This window comes from Peromyscus eremicus, chromosome 7 (genome assembly GCF_949786415.1).
Source record: "Peromyscus eremicus chromosome 7, PerEre_H2_v1, whole genome shotgun sequence".
NCBI lineage: Eukaryota > Metazoa > Chordata > Mammalia > Rodentia > Cricetidae > Peromyscus > Peromyscus eremicus.
In genome coordinates, this window is record NC_081422.1 from 60,527,206 (window position 1) to 60,548,917 (window position 21,712).

Consider the following 21,712-nt stretch of genomic DNA (forward strand, 5'->3'; position numbering starts at 1 on the left):
CTAGAATAAGAAATGAGGATTTTGCAAAGGGAGTTACAGTTATTATCAGTCATGATGCTATTATCCAAGGCTTCCCTTTCTTTATGTGTGATACAATTTTTAATTCTCCATCAAGTTAGACTATGTCTTTATTAATGTTTAACATTTTTTGTTTTGTTTTGTTTTGTTTTTGTTTTTCGAAACAGGGTTTCTCTGTGTAGCTTTGGCGCCTTTCCTGGAACTCACTCTGTAGCTTAGGCTGGCCTTGAACTCACAGAGATCTGCCTGCTTCTGCCTCCCAAGTGCTGGAATTAAGGTGTGCACCACTACTACCCCACAGATGAATCTTAAGAAAAAAAACAGAAAACTTTAGTTTGATTTATGTGCATTTGTCCATGTGATTATAGTCTATGTGTGTGCAGGTACCCAAGGAGGCCAGAAGAAGGCATCAGATCCCATGGAGCTAGAGCTACAGGTAGTTGTGAGCCACCTTATGTGAGTACTAGCAAGTAAACTAGGGTCCTCTGGAAGAGCATCATCAAGCACTCTTAACTTGTTGAGCCATTTCTCCAGCCCCTAGATAGTTGTTGAAGCCATGGATTATTATGAAAATTCATCATAAGAAACTTTGACTTTTGGACCATTGTGAGGCTAGGAACATGGGATGATTTTTTTTTTTTAAACCTCTGCTACTTTTGATGAATCTGCAAAAGAAAACAATTTTTTTTTATGCCTATGATTATCTTTTTCAATCCTTAGGAAAACATCACTATACTAGTTATATATCTCTAGGTACAGAATTGAATTGAAAGATGCTAAGAATGAATTTATCCTTAATTATAGAAGGCTAGCAGCCTGGAATTGAACCTTACTTACTAGGATAATGAAAAGACCGTGATATTTAGAGATGTGTCCACGTTTGGGTTAGCTAAGCCAGATGCTAAGAGAAGAAGATGGTAATTTCACACTATATGCCTTCCTAGCAACTACTTAGTTGCTCCAGCAACTAGTTTTGCAAATACTCATTCACTCCGTGGATTGACTTAACTGCTTGTATTAGATATGCTATGGAGTAAACAGCTACAAATTACCACTGAAAGGCACTTTCTAATGCATAAATTTGTGTATTCTCAGAGCCAAAAATGGCTTAATTTCTATATGGACCAAGAAAATCCTTAGCTAGTGGCACTGGAAATTTGTTTTCTTGAAGTCTAGGGTTTATACTATAAATTTACATGAAAATAGAAAAATCTGTAGCCTTTCTCTTCTTTGAGAATACCAGATTTTTGCTTTGTTTTTTTCTGTTGAATCTAGGTTAATTTTGTTTTTGTTTTTGTTTTTGTTTTTTGTTTGTTTGTTTGTTTGTTTTTCCTTGATCCAGGCATGGTGGTGCACACTTTTTTTTTTATTTATTTACGAAATTTTTTTTATTCATTTTACATACCAACTACAGATTCCCCTCTTGTCCCTCCTACTGCCCCCCCAGGCCCCCCCTCCCAGCCCCTCCTCTGAAAGGGTAAGGCCTCCCATGAGGAGTCAGCAAGGCCCAGTATATTCAGTTGAGGCAGGGCCAAGCTCCTCCCTCCTGCATCAAAGCTGAGCAAGATGTCCCACCATAGGTAATGGGCTCCAAAAAGCCAGCTTATGTACCAGAGATAGATCCTGATCCACTGCCAGGGGCCCCTCAGACCAAGCTACACAACTGTCTCCCATATGCAGAGGGCCTAGTCCGGTCCCATGCACAGCTGTCGGTGTAAAGTTTGTGAGAAAAAAAAAAAAATTAAAGTTTGTGAGTTCCCACAAGCTTGGTTCAGTTGTCTCTGTAGATTTTCCCTATCATGATCTTGACACCCCGCCTCCCCCCACCGCACCCCACCCCTCCCACCGCACCCTCACTCCACCCCACCCCTGCTCATATAATCTCTCTTCCCTCTCTTCGACTGCACTCCCAGAGCTCGGCCTGGTGCTTGGCTGTGGATCTCTGCATCTGCTTCCATCAGTTCCTGGATGAAGGCTCTATGATAACAGGATATTCACCAATCTGATAACTGGAGTAGGCCAGTTCAGGCACTCTCTCCATTATTGCTAGTAGTCTAAGCTGGGGTCATCTTTGTGGATTCCTGGGAATTTCCCTAGGGTGGTGCCCACTTTTAATCCCAGCACTTGGGAGGCGGAGACAGGCAAATCTCTATGAATTCGAAGCCAGCCTGGTCTACAGAGTGAGTTCCAGGACAGCCAGGGATACACAGAGAAACCCTGCCTCAAAATAAATAAATAAATAAATAAATAAATAAATAAATAAATAAATAAATAAATAAATAAATAAATAAATAAATATAAAACAAAAGACTATTTCTCTGAGTCTGGTGTGGAAGTGTATGCCTTTAATCCCAGCAGAGGTGGGATCTCTTGAGTTCAAGGCTAGCCTGGACTACAAATTAAGTTCCAACATAGCCAGAGCCACACAAAGAAAGTTTGTCTAGAAAAACTGAGATGGGGGAAGGAACTCAGGGTTCAAACTTGTGTGGTCATTCTTGCATGGCAAGAGCTTGACCTGCTGAGCCCCAATTTCTTTGTAAAATTCATTGATCACTATCTAAAGTAAAATTGTTCATTTGTTTACCTGCTAGTGGCTTCTCCTTACTTGATCTTTTTTTTTCCCCTTCATTGGGATGTTTTATTTGCTCAGGCCACTCTCAGACTTACTGTGTAGCCTCGGCTGGCATTGGACCGCTGATTTGTTTTTGTTTTTTTGTTTTGTTTGGTTTTGGTTTTGGTTTGTTTTGTTTTGTTTTTTCAAGACAGAGTTTCTCTGTGTAACAGCCCCGGCTATTCTGGAACTCACTCTGTAGACCAGGCTGGCTTCACACTCACAGAGATCTGCCTGCCTCTACCTCCCGAGTGCTGGGACTAACGGTGTGCACTACCACCACCACCCTAAACACCTGTGATTCTTGCCTTTACCTCCTAGATGCTTGTATTGCAAATGTGTATCATGGTGCCTCTCCTTTCAAGTGCAGGGAGTTTTCCAAGTATTTTTAATTAGTTATTAAGTCGATTGTCAGATAGCTAGCTGGAAGGAGCAAAATGTGCTTCCTTTTTCTTTCCTTGTGTGGCAGTAGTAGTAATCAGTGGCCTTAATGCTTAAGTATACAGAACCCAAACAAGAAAAATACTGGCAAGATGATAGTCTACTTTCCTCTCCCTTCTCTCACTTTTTTTAGCCTTCATTTTTTAGAAACATTGTTTCACTATGTAGTATCTTGCCTCAGTCTTCCAAGTGCTAGAATATATGAATATGCTTCTATTCCTTGCCTTATTAATACATTTTGATACTCAACTGTTTCTTGAATATTTACTAATGTCAAATTTAGGGAAGGTTACATAGAGTAGAATGTGGTTTCTGTCTTTAAAGATACCATTGTCTTCAGGTACAAACAGAAAACCAAATTATAATACAAAACAAATATGTTAACAAGTTGTATAGAAACTACATCGGCAGACATAAGTAAAGGTTTCAGAAAGGAGTTATTTGTAATAGGATTTTTGTTGTTCGACATTAAGGAGGGACTCTTTGCAGGTTCAGGATGCAAAAGTGCTAGGTATTGTGAGAATATTCAGCATATTATCAGGTCAGCACTTGATTGTCAGTGGCTGAGTCATTAGATGTGAAGTCAAAGCAAAACAAGAGATGGGCTGTTAGGCAAGTAGGGACCAGACTAAAGTGTTTCCGTGATTCAGTGGAGTAGAATCCTAAATGATCTTAGGAGAGAGGGATGACACAGATCTAGTTTATGTCTTAGGAAGATAGTGCAGATGCAATCATCTAGGAAAGAAGATACCATCATCTCATCTTGTCCTTGCTCTAATTGTGCTACTTTCCGCATTGTACTTTAATCTGTTCCAAGATGCGGCTGCATCTCAGCACTTGGTTTTCATATCCATAACTTTTCATTATATATGATATATAATGCTTACTCAGAAAAAAAAATGGTTGGCCGGAAACCTGGAGAGATGTCTCAGTGGATAAGAGTATTAATTGTTTTTCAAGAGAAACCAGATTTGATTCCCAGCACCCATATGGCAGTATACAACTGTCTGTAACTCCAGTTCCAGGGGACCTAACATCTTCTGGTCTCTGCAAGCACAGCACACATGTGGTTCACAGACATACATGCAGGCAAAAACACCCATACACATTATATATATTTTAAAGACTAGATGAATAAGTCAAGTTAGCATCTGAGTTCTTAGCTTAGAAAATGGCAGTTCAAAACTTCAGGACTGGCAGGAGTTGGTCACTAGTTGTTTGAGAGAAAGAGTAAACATGATAAAAATTTACTAGCTTTAGGAGACCTTGTGAATGAAGAAGACTTTAATGGAGTTAGTACTAAAGGACTAGAGTGGACGACAGGATAAACAAGTGAGATAGCTTGTGACTGTATTAGCTTTGACAAGTGTGTGGCTCATAGTCCCTAAATCCCTATGTACATGTGTTTCTATTATTTAGAAAGTTTAGGCTTGATATAGGAGTTAAGAAATCACCAACCTGGCAGTGGTGGGGCACACCTGTAATTCCAACACTTGGGAGGCAGAAGCAGGCGGATCTCTGTGAATTTGAGGCCAGCCTGGTCTACAGAGTAAGTTCCAGGACAGCCAGGATTGTTACACAGAGTAATTCTGTCTCAAAAAAACCTAAACAAGGGGCTGGAGAGATGGCTCAGTGGTTAAGAGCACTGACTGCTCTTCCAGAGGTCCTGAGTTCAATTCCCAGCAACCACATGGTGGCTCATAACCACTTGTAATGAGTTCTGTTGCCCTCTTCTGGCCTGCAGGGACACATGCAGGCAGAATACTATACATAATAAATTAATAAATCTTTAAAAAAAAACCCTAAACAAACAAACAAAATAAATAAATAAATAAATAAATAAATCACCATGGCTTTCATAGGTGGTGGTACAGGCCCTTTTTTTTTTCTTTTTCTTTTTTCTTTTTTCTTTTTTTTTTTTTTTTTTCTGTTTTTAGAGACAGGGTTTCTCTGTGTAGTTTTGGTGCCTGTCCTGGAACTAGCTCTGTAGACCAGGCTGGCCTCGAACTCACAGAGATTCGCCTGGCTCTGCCTCCCAAGTGTTGGGATTAAAGGCGTGTGCCACCACCGCCCAGCTAAGAAACTCTGTCTTTAAAAATAAAAAAGAGGGGGAGGGGTCACCATGGTGGTTGGAGTGGTTAGGAGTCTTTACTGCTCCTGCAGAGGACCCGTGTGTATTTCTCAGCACCCACATTAGTGGTTCCTAACTTCCTGTAACTCCAGTTCCAGAGAAGCCAATGTCCTCTGGCCTCCTCAGGCGCATGTATACATGTGGTATGCATAAACTCACACATTTGCACATGTGAGTGTGCAGACACACACTCTTTTTTTTTAAATCTCTGTGCAGGATCTGTGGAAGTGGCTCCGCTAACACAGGAGTTCCTGCACTCCTCCCCATCCATGCTGGTGTTTTGGCTGGCTTGGTCTTGTTTTGCTCATAGGGTTCACAGTTGCGTATGCTGGTGATGGCTTTTCTTCCCCAGCAGTGTGCATAGGTGGGAGGGCAGAGACAGCTAATAATACTAAAGACCTTTTGTAAAGCCATATGGAAACTTAGTGCTGTGGAAGCTTCCACATATACGTGTGTGTGTGTGTGTGTGTGTGTGTGTGTGTGTGTGTGTGTGTGTTTTAAATGGTTCTACCCTATAACAACGGACAGTGTCTGTCTTTCCTAGACACCATTGGCTATCAATTTTTATAACACTCAGTGCCAGGTATGGTTACCACTTTTTAAGGTGTTGGTCAGTGGGACTCCATATTCCAGCTCCCACGCCCCACTCCCCACCCCCCAATACCATGTATTGCCATTGTTCTTGATTACCCTCTAAAACTTGATGATAAGACTCTACTGCTGGGGACGGAGAGATGGCTCAGCAGTTAGAGGACCTGAGTTCAATTCCCTGCACCCACATAATGGCTCACAAGTTTCAATAACTCCAGATTCAGGGAATCCGATGTCTTCTTCAGCCCTCCAAGGGCATCAGGCATGCATGTGGTACATAAACATGAGCAAAACACTCATACATAAATCTTTAAAAAGAGAGACAGACAGACTAACAGAGACCCTATTGCTGAAGACACTATTTACTTAGTCATGGGATGTGGAGAAAACAATCTGTTACCAACGTGGGAGTTTCCTCACTACTCGCTAACTTTCATAGTGCTGGAAAGATTATTTCTATAAAATCTTATTTATATATATATTGTTTCATTAGATAGGGTAAATTTGAAGATTTAGGAGAGAAAGTATCAATTGTGATGTTTGGTGTTAAATTGTCAGCTTTGACAGGTTAGAATCACCTGAGAGATGAGCTTCTGGGCATGTCTGTAGGGGACTCTCTTGATAGTGTTAATTGTGGCGAGATCTCCTATCTGTGCCATCTGTGGGTGGAACCATTCTCTAAGCAGTGGATCCCGGACTGTTACAGAGTGGAAAAAACAAGCTAGCTAGACACTAGCATACATACATTTCATTTGTTTCTTTCTGTTTCTTTTTTTTTTAATTTCTTTCTGTGTGTGTGTGTGTGTGTGTGTGTGTGTGTGAGAGAGAGAGAGAGAGAGAGAGAGAGAGAGAGAGAGAGAGAGAGAGAGAGAGAGAGAGAGAGGTCAGAGGACAACTTGTAACTTGTCAGGGTAGTTCCTGTTTCCACAGTGTGTGTTCTAGGAATTGAACTCAGATTGTCATGTCAAGTGCCTCACTCACCACACAGTCTTGAAGGCCTCTTTTCTTTACCACAGATGCAAGTAACTAGCTCCTCAAGATAGTTCCTGCTGCTATGATTCCCAGCTGTGATGATTTTTTGTTGTTGTTGTTGTTTTGTTTTGTTTTTCGAGACAGGGTTTCTCCGTGTAGTTTTGGTGCCTGTCCTGGATCTCCCTCTGTAGACCAGGCTGGCCTCGAAATCACAGAGATCTGCCTGGCTCTGCCTCCCAAGTGTTGGGATTAAAGGCATGTGCCACCACTGCCCGGCTGTGATGAATTTTAACCTGGAGCTGTGAGCTCAATAAACCATTTCTCCCTTAAATCAATTTTGTTCAGGTATTTTATCACAACAACAGGAAAAGAAACTAAGATATTAATAAATCCATATTTATTGACAGTCATTGGGAATATTTTGTAGATATTTTATATTATGTAATGAAATATTTTTTCAAAAAATAGTGAGAAACTGAAATAGCCATATTCAGAAGTCTAAACATTGAATTCTTATATAGAAAAATTTAATACAATAATTTAAAGTACTAAATATAAAACCAAAATTATAAAGCTTTTAGAAGAAAACCTAAGATAAGGCTAGGCATAATGGTGCACACCTTTAATTCCAGCACTCAGGAGACAGAAGCAGGTGGATCTCTGTGAGTTCATGGCCAGCCTGGTCTTCTGCGTGGAGTTCCAGGCTAGCCAAGCTATATAGTGAGACCCTGTCTCAGAAAACAAATAGAAACGCCAAAAACTTAGCAGTACATTTTACTGTTCTTAACTGTGTGGTGGTTGTGCATGCCTTTGATCTCAGTACTCGGAGGCAGAGGCAGGTGGGTCTCTTGAATTCAAAGAAGTCAGCCTGGTCTACAGAGTGAGTTACAGGACAGCCAGAGCTACACAGAGAAACCCTGTCTCAAAACAAATAAAAATTTTACTGTTCTTATGTCTGTTTCATGATAGTGGTGTTTGTTTTTGTTTTTAATGTGATACCAAAGGCCTCGTAAGTAGAAGAAAACACAGATACAGTAGACTTCATAAATATTGAAAATTTTAAAGACAGGATCTCACCTAATCACCGTGAATGGCCTGAAACTTGCTATGTAGACCAGGCTAACCTTGAATTCACAGAGATCTGCCTGCCTCTGTCTCCCGAGTGCTGCCATGCCTGGCACCAAATAAAACATTTTGTGTTACCTAAGAGAATCATCAGGGAAGAGCAGTGTGGCTTTGTCGGTAAAAAGTGTTGCTCAAGTCTGAGTTCAGTCCTTGGGACCCATGGTGGAAGAACAGAACCAGTTCCTGAAAGTTGTTTTCTGACCTCCACGTAGCACCAATGATATGCTTCCTTATTGTTGTTATTATTTTAAAAAGAAGAAAGTAAAAAGGCAACTCAAATAATGGGATAAGAAAGATACTAGCGAATTGAATATTCAGTTAAGGGATTTTTCAAAAACATATAAAGAACTCTTCTTAAACTCAACAAGAAATAAGAAGATGACCCAGATTAAAAATTATCAAAGCTAAGTGTGGCTGGAGAGATTGTACAGCACTTAAGAACACATCTCCTCCTGTGGACCCAAGTTCAGTTTCCTGTACCCATTTTGAGTAGCTCACAGCCCCCTGTAACTCCAGCTCCAGGGAATCCAATGCCTCTGGTGCGAACATATGTGTACACACACACACACACACACACACACACACACACACACACACACACTTAAACATAAATCTCTTTAAAAGATGAACAAAGAATTTGAAAATACTTTTCTCCAGAGAAATTGGAGAAAAGCACATGAAAAGTGTTCAACTTTTCATCTTTCATGATTTTTAGTCATCAGGAAATACAGATGAAAACTATTTCTTCATACCCAACAACTGTAGTAAGAATTACTGTTTGCTGGGAAGGATATATAGAAATTGGACTGCTTATACAATATTGAGAGAGTAAAACGGCACAGCCACTTTGAAAGACAATCTAATAGTTCCTTAGGAAGTTAAAACAATTCAGTTGTCTGTCACCTGATGAAATATGTTAGTCAGGTTTTTATTACTATGACAAAATACCTGATGCAGGATATTTATGGAGGAAAAGGGAAAATGAATAAAAAGAAAGACCTTCATTTAGCTCACAGTTTCATTGTATAGGCTTGATGCCTCCACACCTGGCTGCCTCTCCTATGGCAGTGGCTAGAATTGATGAAGGCGCTAGCAATTATATGTAACCATCCTTATGAGAATGTCAAGGCTCTCGTGTAAACTACTTCTATAATCATGCCCTCAATGATCTAAAGATCTCAGTAAGCCCCACCTCAAAGCTTCTACAACTTCCCCCAAATATCCAAACTTCCAGTACATAAACTTTGGAGGGACAGGGTCAAATAATATCATAGCATAGACCAGCGGTTCTCAACCTGTGGATCTCGACCCCTTTGACAAGCCTCTTTCTCCAAAGATATTTACATTACAGTTCATAACAGCAGCAAAATTACAGCTATGATGTAGCAATGAAATAGATTTTGTGGTTGGGGTCACCACACACGAGGAACTGTATTAAAGGGTCACACAGCATTAGGAAGGTTGATATCCACTAGCACAGATGAACAAAATTTGTATTATTTAGCCATTAAAAAGAATGAAGAGAGGCTGGGGTTGTAACTCAGTGTATAGTGCTTGCCTTGCCTGCTCAGGGACCGGGTTTGAAGCCCCAGCACGGGCATGACTGCACACACCTGTCATCCCAGCACTCTCAAGTGTCTGATTCTTTAGGAAAGTCATAGAAACTAGACTAATCCCCATCCTAAGCTTTTTATCTCAAAATGAAGTAACTGAAACTGGTTTTCATTCAGCTTTTATAGATTGCTTTTTTTTTATTTTGTTGCTAGTTTTTTTTTTTAAATAATGTACTTTTATTTTATGTGCATTGGTGTTTTGCCTGCATGTATGTTTGTGTGAGGGTGTAAGATCTTGGAATTACAGACAGTTGTGAGCTGCTCCGTGGGTGCTGGGAATTGAACCCAGGTTCTCTAGAAGAGCAGTGAGTGCTCTTAACTACTGAACCATCTCTCCAGCCCTAGATCGCTTTTTTTGACCATTAGTTATATAAAAGAATAAATAATTAGGATCTCATACACATAAAACTTATGTGTCTGACTGGGCCTGGTGGCACACACCTTTACTCCCAGCACTTGGGAGGCATGGGGGCAGGTAATTCTCTGTCAGTTCAAGGTCAGCCTGGTCTACAAAGTGAGATCCAGGACATTCAGGGCTGTTACACAGAGAAACTCTGTCTGTTTTTTTTTTTTTTTTTTTTTTTTAAAGTATGTGTCTGAAACAAAAATTTCTCAAAATAATGTTTATGCTTACTAAGGGTGATAGACTACTTCTTTCCTTTCCTTTTTGTTTTCCTTTTTCCTTTCCTTTCCTTTTCTTTTGTTTTTTTGAGACAGTTTCTCTGTGTCACTTTGGAGCCTGTCCTGGAACTCTCTGTAAACCAGACTGGCCTTGAACTCACAGAGATCCACCTGCTTCTGTCCCCAGAATGCTGGGATTAAAGGCATGCACCACCACTGCCTGGCTGATAGAATGCTTTTCTTAAAAATTACTTATTATTTTCCTCCAAAGAATGCACTGGGGCTTAGGTGTGTTGCTGGGCCTATCATATGTGAGGCCCTGGGTTCACCCCTCCACTGCACCAATAACTATAAAATGAATGTGCTAAGATCTTTAAAAATTAAACCATGAAAATGGAGTATAGTGGCACACACCTGTAATACTAGCACTGGAAAGCTGATCAGGAGGGTGGAGAGTTCCATGCCAGTCTGGGATACATAGCAAGTGTGAGAGAACCCTTGACTACTTAATGAGAACATGCCTCTAAGTAAATAAGTAAAATATTGACAAAATGAATATTTGAATGTATTTACTTCATTCCCCACTAATGAAGCATAAAAATTTGGTGGGGAAAATAGCATTATCTGTTTTGTTAATAATAAACATGCTGTATAACACCACAGGAGGTGGGTGTTGCTGAAACTACAATATAGTTCTTAAGATACACCGTATTTTAAAGAGAAGATATGTCTCAGTTGGTAGATTGTTTACACACATAAGCTAAGTATGGTGGGTACAGCATATAATCTCAGCAGTTGGGAGATACAGGCAGAAGATCAGGAGTTCAAGGCCATCCATCTTTGGCAATACAGTGAATTCTAGGCCAGTGTGAGATATATGAGACACTATCTCAAAACCAAACCAAGAAAGACTAACTGTAGCTTAGTGGTAGGGTACTTGCCTAGCATTAGTGAGGCTCTAAGTTCAATCCCCAGTACTGCCAAAAAAATAAATACTTCTTTTTTTTTTTTTTCTTAATGTGTATGAGTGTTTTGCCTGAATGAGTGTGCCTCGTGCCTGAAGAAGAAGGCATTGGATTCCTTGAAACTGGCATTATGGATGGCTGTGAGCCTCATTTGGGTGCTGGGAACTGAACCCAGGTCCTTTGCAAGAGGAACAAGTACTCTTAACTGCTGAGCCATCTTTCAGCCCAGTGCTATTGATAAGCAATCTTTTGAAAAATGAAATTGGAACATAAATTATCCTTGCCGTTAACTGTTCAGTATTTGGGAAATGTTTAACATTGTAGTACTAGTTATTGTCGTCTTTCCTGTACACATAAAGAGATGCTGTCTGGCCAGAGGGAGCAGTAGACCAACTACTGTCCTCTTTTCCCTAAGTAGACATGCTAACTGTTGAGAGATGTGTAGAAGTGTTTACCTGTTTCAAGTGCTAATTGCCCCTCCTTTCTTTCCTCTCTCTCTCTCCCTCTCTTTCTTTTCTTTTCTTCTTTCCATGTCTTTAAAGATTTTAAGTGTGTGTGTGTGTGTGTGTGCATGTGTCCTTGGAGAGACTAGAAGTGACCAATGGATCCACTAAACTGGAGTTAAGGGTAGTTGTAAGCCACTCAGCATGGGTGCTGAGAACTGAACTCTGATCCTTTCTGCTCTGCTTTATCTGCTGAGCTCTCTCTCCAGCTTCTGCCTTAATTTCTTCTTACTGGAGTTTTAAAAAGTAAGGTTTAGGTAGTCACTTACACATATACTGCTTTCACTTTAGGGCAAGAAAGCTTGGCAGCTGGGAAGATGATTAAACTGGGAACCCAACACTATGTTTCCTTAGCTGTGTGACTCTTAAGATCTGACAGGATCTACTGGGTCTTTCAAAAATGTTGTCTGATTGAAACTTTTGGTAAATGTCACTTGTAGGTAACTTACTGAAACAGGAAGTCTTCTTTCAGATGTTTTGATGGTGGCATCATATCCAGGCTGTTCCTCTGAAAAGCTGAGTTTATATACAAATGCTCCCAAACCTCTATGTAACACAGTTTTTCTGCCATTAATGATAGAACCTAGAATAAAAATTAAACCTGTGGATTTTATGCATCGGATACTAAAGACTTGAGTGTTTGGGATCATGCCAGCTGATGGTAGTCCATTAAGCTACTTGCTTGTCTCATAGTTATTGATACATTTTTATGTATATTTTTAGCTGAAGTAGTTATTCATTTTAAATGGATGGGATTTTGACCCTCAGTATTTGTCATTAAATTCTTCCAGTGCAGAATTTCTTTTTTTTTTTTTTTTAAAGATTTACTTATTTATTATATACACAGAAGAGGGTGCCAGATCTCATTACATATGGTCGTGAGCCACCATGTGGGTGCTGGGAATTGAACTCAGGACCTCTGGAACAGCAGTCAGTGCTCTTAACCTCTGAGCCATCTCTCCAGCCCCCAGTGCAGAATTTCTGAGTACAGTATATTCACTGAGCATATGAACTGAATGACTCGGTTTCTAAATGACTGTGTTTCATGTTGGCTTGTACAGGTTGTTTTTGTTTTTGTTTTCTTTTTTTGCCTATAGGGTGGGTCAGGTGAGGTATGTGCCATCTTGTATATGTGGAGGTCAAAGTTTTTCATTCTCTCCTTCCACCACATGGGCAGCAGGTATCTGGCTCAAATCATCAGGTTTGGTGGCAAACACCTTTATCCGATCTCACCAGCCCCTGTTCCATTTTGGTGATGCCTTTGCCCCGTGGCAGAGGAATTTATTTGAACAGTGTTTAGCCCAGAATAATTACCACATCACCTCCAGTGTTCAGTTCTTTTGGCTTTCTTAAAAAAGTAAACAAATACAAACCAGTTGACATTCTGTATCAGCCACCATGCCTGGTGTTGAGCTTATGCTTGTTACATTCTCTCAGGAACCATCTGTTCTCCCCAGATAGGGCACCGAGAGACCCAAGAAACTTCTTTTAAGGACTGCCTGGTGAATTTATTGGGGTTTCTTACAAAAGCATGGATAACTAGTGGAAATTAGCTGTGTTACCAAAAGGTCCCATCCCGGCGTGGGGATTATTCATGAGAGCTGTATCGCTGCAGTCTTAACCCCTAGTCAACCTTCTACCTTTTATATACTTTATCACTCTCTATTGCCCAAGACCAAACACAGCTGAAGGGAAGGAGGATGTGAGTGGTGACTGGAATCTCAAGAGGACCAACTCTGCCCTTCTGCCAGCGAGTGTTAGCAGCCCTATTACTGCTGCCATGTATATAGCTGTCACTGTATTGCTTGCTTTTCTTGGTGTGATGACTGGGGACCAAGGTATTCTATAGGTCACAACAGTTATCTTCATGATGGCAGATGGTCTTGTCACGTCTGCAGAAAATGGCTTCACTTCAACACTTAGTATATTCTTTTATATAGAATATTGATGCTAAGAAGCACTTCCTAATCTATCACTTTTCAGTTTAGTGAGAACTTGGAGGAAAGCAAATCGATTCTCTGTTTTTCTGTTCTCCTCTTGCTAAGAACACCTCTCTCTCTCTCTCTCATTCCTTCCCTCCCTTCCTCCCTCCCTCCCTTCGTCCCTCTCCCTCTCTCTCCCTCTCCCCGCCTTGTTCACTCTCTTGCCCTGTCTCTCTTTTTCAAGACAGAATCTCATGTAGCCATTAAACTCATCATCTTCTTGCCTGTACCTTTCGAGCACTAGATTAAAGGGGTGGGCTACCATACTTGGCATAAGGACATAATTTTTTACCTTTATTTTCTTATCTCCTATTAAATGTAATTCAGAGGTAGTTAGTATTTTTTCCTTTTCAAAATATCTGGCATATAGATTTTGTTTTAGTCTTTCTTTAAGAGAGGTTGTTACCTCATACTTAATAATGAAAATAAGATTTATTTAGTACTTCCCAGTTTACAAAGTACTTTCACATGCTCTGTCTCATGTAATCTTTATAACTGTTCTGTGCCAAAAATGTGGTTCTCTAAATGTTCTGCTATGAAAATGTCCTGTTTTTCTTCTAGTTAGTCTCCTCTATTTTATACAGTAAGGCCAAGATAATAATTTTAAAATACCGCTTGACTATTGGTGATTCTCAGCAAGCTGAAGAATGGAGTAAAAACTTATCTATATGTCAGTTTCTCATAAAGAGCATACAGGAGGAGAGTTTTATCTAGTTCACGGTTCCAGATGCTTCAATTCATGATTCCCTGGGTTTGTTGCTATAGGCTGATGGCGAGGCAGAACATAGGACTAAATGGTATAGTGCGGCAGAGCTGTGCACCATCGGGTCTGGAAGAAAGTCAGAGAAAGAGAAGAAAAAATATTCCAGGAACTATATAGACCATTCAAAACTATGTCCTGGTGAACAACATCCGCTCATTAGGCTCCATTTGCTAGTTTTTATTATCTGTCAATAGTGCCATCAGATTATGAATCCACCAGTGAACTAATCCATAGACTGATTAATCCAGGTCAGCCTTTCCTGATCTAATCACCTCCTAGTAATTGGACCAACAAGCTAGGACCAAGTCAGTTCGGTTCACTTTAGCAAACATCTGTTACTTTATATCAGATACTGCATTTGTTGCTGGGGATATAAGAAGTATTGATAGTTAGGGATGTAGCTTAATGATAGAACATTCACCTAACCTAATAGACAAGGCTCTGAATTTAATTCCCAGTGTGCGCTCTCTCTCCCTCTCCCTCCACCTCCCCCCCCCCCAACATTCTTGTCCTCCCTAAGGTAACTAACTTAACACACTAAACACACTGCCTCCCTAAGGTAAAAAGAAATATATATATATAACAAACCTGACAGTACCTGTCACTCTGCTCTTGAGAAGCTGAGGCAGGAAAATTGTTATGAGTTCAAGGCTAACCTGGGCTACATTTTGAGACCCTGTCTCCAAACATAGATAGATAGATAGATAGATAGATAGATAGATAGATAGATAGATAGATAGATAGAGTGGGGCATGGCTGTACATGCCTTCAATCCTAACACTCAGGAGGCTAAGGCATGTGGATCTCTTGTGTTCAAGGCCACCCTGGTCTACATAGCCAGGCCAGGCTGACAAGGGCTATATAGTGAGAGCCTATCTTTAAAAAGGGGGGTGGGGGGCATGACATTACAATTTTCTAGAAACTAGATGTTCATTTGTGTTATTAAGCTTCTTGAACCTCATATAAAAAGCTAGTTCCAGGCTGCCCAGGGCTACATAATGAGACCCTCTGTTCCCCCTAGGAAAAAATTCTAAAGGAAAAAATTTTTTCAGGCTGGGGATGTTGTTCAGCATGCCTAGCATATGGAAGACCCTGAATTCTATCCCAGTATCACAAAACATACACACACACACACACACACACAAAAAAAAAAAAAAAAAAAAGAGGAAATGCCCCTAATTGTAACCTGATATTCTGACTGACTCAAACAATTAGAGAATATGATACATGAGAAGAAATGGTAAGAAGCCAGAAAGGTTCATTAGAGACAACCTGTGGGTAGCCTTGAATATGAATTCCTTTCTCTGCAGTACACACACCCAAGAGTATATCCTAATAGATCAGGGCCTCTGTGTACTAAGCTGCAGAACAAATTACCTTTTTTTTTTTTCACTTGTAGAGTTAAGAAAAAAATATGTACATTAAAATGAATTTATAATATAAAAATCAGACTACTTTTTTAAAAAGTGTGGACCATTTTTTTTAATGCAAGTGTTCAAAGAAATCACAGGTTTTTTTTTTTTTTCTTTTGAGATAGGATAGGGTCTTATTAGCTCTTCTTGGCCTAGAAATGCTAATGTAGACCAAACTGACCTTGAACTCATAGAGATCCACCTGCCCTCTGACTCCCCACTCCTGGGGTTAAAGGTGTGTCACCATGCCCAACCTGGATTTTTTTTTTTTAGATATAGGAGGTGACCTTTATTCTTCAGGTCACTTGGTTGTACCCAAATGTGCTTTCTCCTCTATTATCCAGACTCTTCTATGTACTTAGTCTCATTTTTGTCTTAACATCATCACATTATATAATTTATTAGCTGAGGTTTTCATCAAGTACATAGGACTGTGTGAGGAGCTAGAGTATATTCTCTGAAGCTCGAGAACTGTGTGGCTTAACTTGGATGGGTGGTGTTTGATGTAATAGGTGTTAAGTCATTCAGATACATTCCCTTACTTCTGCTCTTCTGCTTTTCTACTTGAGTTTTATGCTGCCTCATACATAATCATTCAGAGTCATAGATCTGATTATGTGATTACTTCCAAATCTTGTTTTGAACCTAGAATAGTATTAAGGTTTTCCTAATACAGCCACAGCCTTTCCCAGTTTTTGTTTCCCAGTTTTTGTTTTAACTTCTCCTTGTCAGTCTTCACCCAGCCCCAGACTCTGGACCACTCTTTGTCTGTAGCATCTCCTGCTTTATTTTTGTTTGTTTTTGCAGTTTCCTCTCCCTGAAATGATCTTACCCATTCTCCAGCTGTTAAAATACTGCTTGTTCTTCCAGACTTTGTAGAGGAGGGAGGTCAAAGGGGAAAATTCAACTCCTGAGATTTCCCTGGTTCTTCTGTCATCTACAGTACTTATTTCCTCTTTTTGTTCACAACAATATGCAGGTTTATTCCTTTGCTGCACATAACTACCACCTTGGTTCTCCTTAAATATTAGATCTCTCATTTCATCCTACCTCCTAACTACTTACTGATCTGTGCTTAAATATTTTCTAGAGGTAGGGGGAGATTTGAGACATGAGATCATGCAGCCCAGGCTGGACTTAAACTCAATGTGTAGCCAAGGATGACCTTGGATTCCTGATTCTCCTGCCTCCAACCTTTTCCAAGTTTAAATTTCTATCTTTGAAATTGTGGCATTTCTTTTCAGTTCACTTCATACCATAATAATTGAGAAGTAATAAGATTGCATGTATGGGGGGGCATAAGGGAGAGAAGAGGGGATGGATTTGGTTGGTTTTCTCCTTTTTAAAACAAGCAAAACAGGGTCTCTTGTGTAGCTTACATTTTTCGATTCTCAAGCACTTTTTGTCCTAGTCCTGCTGGTTCTCATTATCTCTGTTTAGATTTCACTTAGCTCTGTCTTCATATATGGGAGACCAGTTAGAAAATCCACCTTTCTCATGACCTTGTCAGCTAATGTCACTAAATATATACATTCTCTTTTTCCCTTAGGTAAAAATCTCTACACCAATGAATATGTAGCCATTAAACTGGTGAGTAGAATGTGTGTGTTTGTGGTCTTTGTGTTTTGATGCCTTCATTGCTAATGTCTTCTTACAGGAAGTCGTTGTAGGCATTCACAATAATGCTAATGCTATTTTTACTGTGTGTATGATGCCAGATAGTCATTTTTCCTCCATCAGGATGTTATAATGATAAAACACTACATACTGTGTAATGTCATATAAATGGTACTAAGTGTAGTGGTAGCAAAGATGAGTCAAAATTTAATTGATTGTATATGTGCACACTGTGTGTATGCCTGGTGCCATGGAGGCCAGAAAACTGGAACTAGATGGTTGTGAACTAACTTGCTAATGCCAGGAATTGAGCCTGAGTCATGTTCCTGGGTCATCTTCAAGAACAAGTGCTCTAGCCGGGCGGTGGTGGCGCACGCCTTTAATCCCAGCACTCGGGAGGCAGAGCCAGGCGGATCTCTGTGAGTTCGAGGCCAGCCTGGACTACCAAGTGAGTCCCAGGAAAGGCGCAAAGCTACACAGAGAAACCCTGTCTCAAAAAAACCCAAAAAAAAAAAAAAAAAAAAAAAAAAAAAAAGAACAAGTGCTCTAAACCAATGAGCATTTCTCTGGAGCCCCTTGCCATCTATTTTTATCATTTATTTGTTTGTTTGTTTGTTGTTGTTTTGAGGCAGGGTTTCTCTGTGTAACTCTGACTGTCCTGGAACTCCCTCTTGTAGACCAGACTGGCCTCGAATTTATGGAGATTCCCCTGCCTTTGCCTTCTGAGTGCTGGGATTAAAGGCATGCACCACCACTACCCTGTGACATCTGTTTTTTAAATGTATGGCATTTATTAGTATATTTAACAAAAGAAAACCAAGTCTGACTATCTCATCAATGCTTTAAAATAGTGTTTCTCAACCTTCCTAATGCTGCAACCCTTTAATACAGTTCCTTATGCTATGGTGACCCCCACCATAAAATTATTTCCATTACTAATTCATAACTGTAATTTGGCTACTGTTATGAATCGTAATGTAAATATTTTTTGGAGATAGAGGTTTGTGAGGGGGTCATGACCCACAGGTTGAGAACCATTGCTTTAAAAAACCTGCCAAGCCAGGTATGGCACCATATGCTTTTCAGCACATGCTTTTAATTCCAGCATTTGAAAGGAGGAGGCAGGAGGATCAGGAGTTCAGTGTCATCCTTGAGTTTATATTGAGTTTGAGTTTAAGGCAGAAACAGGTAGATCACTGTGAGTTCGAGGCCAGCCTGGTCTTCATAGTGAGTTCCAGGCCAACAGAGTTACACAGTGAGACCCTGTCTCTACAAACCAAACAAAACTCTCATAAAAACATTCTCTACGGCCCTGCTTAGTCTTTTTATCTTATTTAGCTTGTCAGTTTGTGGGTTGTTAGGATTCTTTTGCGAAAGAGTAGCAGTTGCCAGGTTAATTTCTCTATAAAGAAGACAAGTATTGGGACTAAGAACAGGCAATTTCTTTGAAACTCCCCCGGCTCTGTTCCCGTTTTTGAGGTGTTTCATGTAACTCAGGCTGGCCTTAAACTCAGTGTATACCTGAGTTATCTGATCCTCCTGCTTCAAGTGCTGGGACTACAGGTTTGTGCCACCATACTCAGGCTTGTTTGTTGTAATAGAGCTTGAACCTAGGACTTCATGTGTGCTAGACAAGCACTCAACCACAACCTATGTTACCAGCACACAATGCCCCCCTCCCCTTTTGTCCTGCTTGTTTTTCTTGTTGAGATAGGGTCACTTTGTAGCCCTGGCTGCCCCAGTTCTCAGTGGGTAGCCAGGTTGACTGTAAACTTATGGCAACTCTTGTGCTTCAGCACCCTCAGTGCTGGGATTACTGTGAGACTACACTGGTTTGTGTTTGTCTTTGACTTGGTGGAGAAATCAGAGCAGGAAAAGAAAGAGCACATGTACTGATGCAGGTCAAGTGTCTTTTAAGATGGACAAGTAAGGGTTAATCTACTAGTTTTTCTGTAGAGAAGTTTAGTTCTGGGAAAGTATACTCTAGTGCATTTGCCATTTGACTTCTTCTGTTTCACACAGAATAGTCTTTAACTATCTGAGGCTACCTAACAAAAGAAGCACTCCTCAAAACCCTTAAAGCCCAGTGTTTTAGTGGCCCCTGGTAGTCCTAGCACTGTGGAAGCTGAAGTGGGAGTATTTTAAGTTTGAGGTCAGCCCAGGCTATATAGTAAGTTACAGTGAGACCATGTTTCAATAAACTAAAAACAAAACAACATTTGCAAAAAAAAAAAAAAAAAAAAAGATACCCCCAAACAATGTGAAAACTTGTACCTTTAAATTTCTGTATTACCACTATATATTTGACATTGTCCCTTTATTTTTCAAGGCTTCTTTTGGGGCTTTCTGTCTAGATTTCTTCTATCAAGTTCATACTTTGACCTATATAAATATGTTTCTATATCATTGATAGACATTTCACTTTTCCTTCATTTCCTTTTATTAAGCTTTATTCTGCTTTGTATAGACAATATAAAAAGTAGAATTAGGGGCTGGGGTTCCAGCTTAGTGGTGCCTGTATAACCTGGGTGGGGTCCTGGGTTCAAAGGAAGAAAGATGGAGGAAGGCAGGAAGGCAAGACTAAAATGAGAATTCCTACTTAGAGTATAGCAATTCCATCTGTGAGTTTCATCCCTTAATGTTGAGCTTATTCAAGGGACATAGAGCAATCGTAATTGATCTCCTTTCATTGTGTAAGACAGCCATCTGCCATTGATCTAGGATTTCAGGCAGGCTTGTGTGTTCCAGAATAGCCGTGATTCTGGCAGATGGCCAGCTCTCTGTTCATGGGCAGGCAACATCTGCTACAGAATTGCAGGAAACTTGGTACTGCTATTTCTTTGTTGTTGTTGTTGTTGTTGTTGTTGTTTGAGACAGGGTTTCTCTGTGTAGTTGCAATTGTCCTGGAACTGGCTCTGTAGACCAGGCTGGCCTTGATCTTAGAGATCCGCCTGCCTCTGCCTCCCAAGTGCTGGGATTAAAGGTGTGCGCCAGCACATCAATTCTGCTTTGTTTGGATCTTCATTGTAGCTCTTGCTCCTTTAGGTTTAGGTTTGTTTCTTTGTTGTTGTTTTTTTTTTTTTTTTTTTTTTTTAAGAGGGGAATCCTCCAATTTTTTGTTGTTTGTTTTTTATTTTGTTTCGAGACAGAGTTTCTCTGTATAACAGTCCTAACTGTCCAGGAACTCGATTTGTAGACCAGGCTGGCCTCAAATTCACAGAGATTTGCCTGCCTCTGCCTCCCAAGTCCTGGGATTAAAGACGTGTGCCACCACTGCCCAGTACTCCTTTAGTTTTTAAGAACATTTAAAAATTCACCTAGTAGAGCCAATTGCGGTAGTTCAGAAGGTATATATGCTTGCCATGCAATCCTGACAACCTGAGTTCAATACCCAGAACCTGCATAAATGTGGAAGGAAAGAACCAACTTCCCAAAGTGTCCTCCAACCTACACACACACACACACACAGGCACATGTACCCCTTTCTTATACACACATTATAATAAATAATAATAATAAATAATTGAAGACTGTTTAAAATATGCAAAGTAGGGCCTGCCGAGGTGGCTGAACTGTAAAGAGCACTTGTTCTTGCAGAGAACTGGAGTTCAGTTCCTAGCAACTATGTCAGGTAACTTAAAACTGCCTGGAACTCCAGCCTAGAGGGATCCTGCTCCCTCTTCTGGCCTTCATAGACAACACTGCATATATGCACATACAGAGATACAAACACATATACATAAATAAAAATAAAGTAAATCTTAAACACATATACAAAGTAACCAGGCATGATGGCTCCTATCTGTAATTTCAGCACTTGGGAGGTGAAGCAGAAGGATCACTGAAAGTTCTAGGCTAGCCTGGGTTATAGAATGAGAGATCATGCCTGTGGAAAAACAACAACAAAAACCAATATGGTGTCTGTCTGTTTCATAGCTGCAGTCTTAGTACTCACGCGGTAGAGGAAGATCTGGAATTCAAGGTCATTCTCAGCTACTTAGCAAGTTACTCATCTTACTACTTTTCTCTACACTGCTGTTTTTATGTTTGGGAGGCTTTCTATTCTTAATGCTTCCAGAACAGGTCCTGAAACCATATGCTTGAATAGTCTTCAGCCATGTGCTCAGGAGACTAGCTGAAGGATGTGCATTCCTGTGATTAACAAAACACTGTCATTCATGAATATGTGTGAGGTATAAGTTCACTGTCAACACAAATTCTATGAAAATTAATTGTTGTTTTCTTCATTAACTAAGATATTGAAGGTCTATATTTTTCTCTAAGGTTTCTAGAATGAAATTCAAATAAAGATCCTATGGTTTTTAAATTCATTTCCCTTGTGCTTTG

At 40.1% G+C, this 21,712-nt stretch overlaps 1 protein-coding gene across 9 annotated transcripts in view; it reads left to right on the forward strand.

The window, feature by feature from the left end:
• Positions 1-21,712, forward strand: part of Csnk1g1 (casein kinase 1 gamma 1) — a 161,213-nt gene that overhangs the window by 52,060 nt on the left and 87,441 nt on the right. For all 9 annotated transcript variants that reach the window (XR_009380266.1, XR_009380267.1, XR_009380268.1 and 6 more), the window contains one exon: positions 17,298-17,338. Coding sequence is in view for 5 of the 9 variants with exons in the window: in XM_059268134.1 (XP_059124117.1) it covers positions 17,298-17,338 (41 nt within the window). In the remaining 4 variants the exon portion in view is untranslated. The remainder of the gene's footprint in view (positions 1-17,297; positions 17,339-21,712) is intronic.